This window comes from Rhagoletis pomonella, unplaced genomic scaffold (assembly GCF_013731165.1).
Source record: "Rhagoletis pomonella isolate Grant_MI unplaced genomic scaffold, Rhpom_1.0 Rhpom_scaffold_00006, whole genome shotgun sequence".
NCBI lineage: Eukaryota > Metazoa > Arthropoda > Insecta > Diptera > Tephritidae > Rhagoletis > Rhagoletis pomonella.
In genome coordinates this window covers 62,363,950-62,369,557 of record NW_023458560.1, presented here as the reverse complement: position 1 = coordinate 62,369,557, position 5,608 = coordinate 62,363,950, and the positions used below count along the sequence as shown (strand labels likewise).

General features: G+C 36.5%; 1 protein-coding gene across 1 annotated transcript in view; it reads right to left on the bottom strand.

Annotated features, from left to right (window-relative positions):
- The window catches only part of LOC118741088 (dynein heavy chain 8, axonemal), a gene marked incomplete at both ends in the record, with an annotated part of 16,513 nt that extends 11,056 nt beyond the window's left edge, over positions 1-5,457 (bottom strand). Inside the window, 5 exon segments of the mRNA XM_036472921.1 lie at positions 1,908-2,242; positions 2,299-2,604; positions 2,710-3,058; positions 4,214-5,184; positions 5,237-5,457. Of these exon segments, the coding sequence (XP_036328814.1) occupies positions 1,908-2,242; positions 2,299-2,604; positions 2,710-3,058; positions 4,214-5,184; positions 5,237-5,457 (2,182 nt within the window).
- Between the last annotated feature and the right edge of the window lie 151 nt (positions 5,458-5,608).

Sequence of the window (5,608 nt, the reverse complement as noted above, 5' to 3'; positions counted from 1 at the left end):
AAACAAAATCAAACCAAACAATTATTAAAAGACAAAATTAACCAATTAAATATTGAATGTAATAAAATTAACTTAAACATAAATTTTCTCAAAACTAAAGTAATATATTTTAACCAAAGAAACTCTCAAATTAATAATATTAATATTGAACAAGTACGTAAAATTAAATATCTTGGTAGAATTATTAACATAAATAATGCATGCAATGATCATGTTAATCAAATCAATGAGAAAACAAATAAAACGTGTAGTTTTCTTAATATTATTAGTGGTTGTAAATTTGGAATACACCCTTCGAAAGCACTTCAACTTTATAAAGCTTTTGCTCGTTCCAAAATGGATTATGCTTGTTCAACTTTTGCCAATATATCTCAGTCTGCTTTACAAAAGCTTAATACTTGCTGTAATGCAAATATCAGGCGTTGTCTAGGTCTTATTAGATCTACTCCAACTCATATTATTTATCATATGGCATCAGAATTACCATCCAAATTTCGTTTTGAATTGACAACAGCTAAAGAAATAATTAAATGCATTGCATATAATTTACCAATAAAAGACACAATTCTTACAAATGAACTTAATAAAAAAACTAGTTATTTTTAAATATATAATAAATTTAAATCAATTTTTTGTAATATTGCTTTAGTTCCAGATACTCCCCTTAATTCTCCAAAAATTAAATTTGATAAATTTTTTTTTAAAGGATCAATACAAAATAAAAAATCTGCTAATCAAGATTTAATTTCTAAATTATATATTGAAAAACTCAAAAATCTTGAACAACAAAATTTTGAAACAATATATACAGATGGTTCTATTAAAAATAACCAAACCCATTTGGCTTTTTTACACGAGAAATCTTCAACTGAAAAATCCTTTTTCTGTGACAAAAAAATGTCTTCAATGTCAGCTGAACTATTAGCGATTTATAAAGCTATTGATTTTTCAATAATTAATCAATTTAAAAAAATTGCCATTCTTACAGACAGTTTAAGTAGTCTAATGACTCTTTCAAATGAGAACTGTAATAATTATATAGCAAAAAAAATGATAACGGATCTTAATAATTCATCAATTGAAATTTTAGAATTACATCATATCCCAGCCCATAGTGGTATTGAATTAAACGAAAAAGTGGATAAAGCAGCTTCCACTGCTTTACAGAATGGTCAAAGAATTCAAACTTTATGGTCTATTAAAGATGCTATAATAGAAATTAAAAGTAAAATAAATGAAGAGTGGCAAGAATTTTATTCTAATAATATTATAACTAAAGGAAAATCTTATGGAGAAATATTTCCAAACATTCAGAATAAACCATGGTTTCATAAAAATTCAAATAAAATGACACCAATAGAAGTTAAACAAATTAATAGAATTCTAACAAATCACACTTTCTGCAAGGAGACATTATCAAAAATGAATATTTTTCCAAACCCAAATTGCGAATTTTGTAATACAATTGAAAATACTGATCATATAATTTTCAAATGTAACAAATATAACAATTCACGTGATAAATACCCAATACTCAAAAATACTTCATCATTAATTGAATTTCATCAAAATACTAATGGCAAAGCATATAAATCTATCACTAATTTTTTAAAGGACATTAAAATTGATTTATAATTTTATAATTTAATTTAAAATTGGAGATGGCGTTTTAAGCTTTTTTGCTGGCCAATTAATTCTTCTTATAAAGAATTAGGAAGTAACTTTAAATTACAAAAAAAAAAAATTAAAATTTCTTGGTATTTCTTGAATTTTCCCGAGTTCCATATGAAATTAATGAAATTGATTCTTTTATACAAAAAATAAGAAAAATTTTATATGAAAAATATAAATAAATAAAACGTCGGGGTAAGCATATTCTTGTATTTATCTACATATGTATATTTTACCTGGTACATATTTGGTGTTGTTGCTGATGAAAAGTTAAATGACTTTGATAAATGTTGCTCCGGATCATATTGCGCCATATATCCTTTAATCATCACTGTCTTGGCAGTACCCTGCTCACCAATTAGCAAGACCTGCTTGCGCTGCTTGGCAATATTATGCATCAGATATGCGGTACGTACATTATCGACGTTCGGTACCAAAATAGAGGCAAACTCCGGTATGCTATCTTCAGGATAGACAAAATCCTCCACGCGCGTATTCCAATGCTGCCACAAACCCTGATCGTCAACATAATATTCGAATATGGTCTCGTTCGGCTGCCTCTTGGGCCATTCTGTAAAGTTGTAAAATATTGTAAAAAAAGACTAAATTATCTAAAATATTACTTACTTAGCTTTGATGGATGTTTAACGACGTATTCTTCAAATTTATCACGCTCACTGATTTCCAGCACAGCGCCCAACGTCCACATCAACGCGAATAGAAACATACGTTCCAGATATCTGTCGCTTCTATTGCTACACTCCTCCAGCATGCCGTCCATAATTTCGAGCATCTGCTTGATATAGATTGCTTCCAAAATGCGCATTTTCGCCATTAGCTTAGTTTGTAGGAAGAAATGTGCATCATCATAGATCGCACCATAGCAACGTCGGTATACATCTGCTTCAGCGGCGGGTTGTTTGCGGACCCAAGCTGGTAAATGAAGAAAATACGATGAAATTAAAGGTTTGGCAAATGGTGCACAGAGATCCTGATAGACCTCAACACTTTTTTTTTGATTAATTACCCTCCACTTACCTTCCATATAGACCGTCCACTTCAGCACCGATGAACTCATGAATGTCATACCGACGCGACTAACCGTAGCCGGTGAAGCATTGTCCACATTATCTGGCTCGAATACCAACTTTGAGTTATCCGCCATTTTAATACGATCACCATTGGCCAAGGTTAAGGTTTTGTTATCGTCTAACACAGAGTTCAAATTTTCAATCCACACCGCATCCACGGGTCCATCTAGCACAATCCAGCAATTTTGATGCTTCGGTATTTTTAGCGAACGTCTCCACAGTGTTGAGAAAATACCATCGGTCCAATCATTGGTGGCCACATCGAGGCGTCCGAACATTTGCGGTGCAGTAATGGCCTGCGGATAGCAAATTTTCGGGTTGCATTTCACACGATATAAAATCGAAAAGAAACGTGGTATATTAAAAACGTTTTTGATTTGATTTTTTTTTAATGAAGACAGTTCTGTGATTTGTCGCTTGTACAAAATTTATATTGATGCTTTTTGCCATAAAAACGACTTGAGTACCAGGTACTCATGAAATTTGATGTGTAAACATCTATGTACGGCTTGGCAAAGCGTTAGGCGACTCAGTTACATATATGTATGAACATAAATAGGTTAGGTTAGAAATTAAACATTAAAATTAATTTCATTTTGACGGGACCAGTACACGACTTTTTCATAACCACTTCGGGAATAGTTCAGGATCATTTCGTGACTAGTTTCGAACTTCCTCGAATTATCCCGAACTAGTCCCACAATTGTCCTGACACAGTCCTGAAGTGGTTCTGAAAAGGTCGTGAGCTTGTCCAGAAAGTCGGTCCCTGAGACTAGGCCAACATGATCCCGAACTAATCCCGAAACGCTCCTGATCAATTCCCAAAAAGAACCTGAGCTAGTCCCAAATTTTTTTGAAAAAGTCCTGAACTGGTCATGAAATAGTCGTGAACTATCCCGAAATGGTGCTGACCAGTCCTAAAATAATCCTAAACAAGCCCCGAAATGAATCCGAACTGGTCCGGAAATTCTATTTGAAAAGCTCCGAAAAGGTCCTGAAATAGCCCTGAACAGGTCCCGAACTAGTCCCGAAACTGTCCATAAATAGCCCTGAAAAGGCCCCGAAACGTTCGAAAGAGTCACGTGTTTGTCCCGAAATGCTCTCGAATCGAAGTCTTGAAACGATCCCGAAAGAGTCCCTTATTAATCCTAAAATGGGCCCAAATTATTCCTGAACTAGTTCCAAAATGATACTGAAATGGTCCCGAAATAGTACTGAAATGAGCTTTTACAGGTCCCAAAATGAAAACGCAATGGTCCTAAACTAGTCCCGAAATGGTCCTGGGTTACACAAGAAGCAGCTATAAATTTTCTGCTCGGTTAGCGAAGGAGTTCACACATCAAAGGGGAATTTTTATAAAAAGTTCCATAATTAAATAGGTTAAGTACTCTTGACGTGCGCTAACGAACAAAACCATTTTTTCATATTTCATAAATTTATCTTTCACTCACCTTCGGGTTCATACGCATCTCCTTATGCGGCTGTCCCATTTCGGTGAAGCACCTTAGCATAGCATGTGTACAGCTCGTCTTGCCCGAACCGGTCGGTCCCATCAACATCAAACCGTGTCGCACCAGCGAAGTTTCATACAACTGTACGACTTTCAAATTCCATTCAGGATTATTCACATAACCCAATTCGTCCGCCACCTTCGGTATGGCACGCTGCAGATCTTTGTAGGATGCCTGCGTCAACTTAATACCCGGGAACATATCATCGATCAGTGAAACGAATAGACCTTCATCTTCATCAATCAGTTTGGAGACATTCATGTCACGCAACACGCGCATCACGATCGTCTCTTCCGTATCGCTGGGATTGGCGCGCTTTTGTGCGCCCAACGTACGCAGCACTGATAAAATATTACGCAAGCCAAAATCGTAGTGTACTTGCTTGGAGAGTTGCTCTTCGCATAGCTTGTAGAGCGTATAGAATTTACGTGACAACACCAAATTCTCCTTGAAACCACAACTGGCCAATTTGACACGTATAATAATAGCGCGATCTGGCACCATCATGGCCACCGAACGAAACATGATTTTCAAGTTTTCAGGCAACTCTTGACGTCCCGCATAGCCGGGATTCATTGTAATGAAAAGTCCAAATTCGGGATTTAGTGTCACAGTGTCACCGTCACTGAAGAGGAACCAACTACGTTTCTCCTTGCGTGCTGTCAGCACTATGTAGATCTGTTGCGCCGCCACCGAGAGCACCGGCAACTCAATGCGATTGAACTCATCGAAGCAACCCCAAGAGCCAGATTGTGCCAGACCTTTATAAATACGGCCCAAGCCACGGAAATCCATTTGATCTGAGCAATTGAAGACCACAACCAACTTGCCCAGTGCACGACCCATGTCCTTAGTTGTCTCCGTCTTGCCAGTACCAGCCGGTCCGGCGGGTGCGCCACCCATTGACATGCCTACGAGTATTTGGAAGTAAGATTTAAGTTCAGTTGATGGGTTCAGAGTTACCTATAGCCTGTGCCAACGTAATGTAGCAACGATCCGTCAATGGTGTAATAGCCAATCGTTCAGTTACACCCAAATATTCATTCTGATATATGAAATTCACATCCGTTATGCCGACTGTGATATCATCATTTTCCTCGTGATAGTAGAATCTCGCTTGTTTTTGCCACTCGAAGTCGCCAACAGATTTAACGCGCATTGTGCATAGATCGTCGAAAATATCTCTGAAATTTAAAATTGGTAATTGACGAAGAGCATAACGGGGCTCACAGATAACATTGGCAAATTTAAAGAGTACCAACACAATTTATTATCCAAGCGAAAAGTATGTAAGCTGGACCAGCTCATTCTAGACCTTCCAACAACATGGGGGGG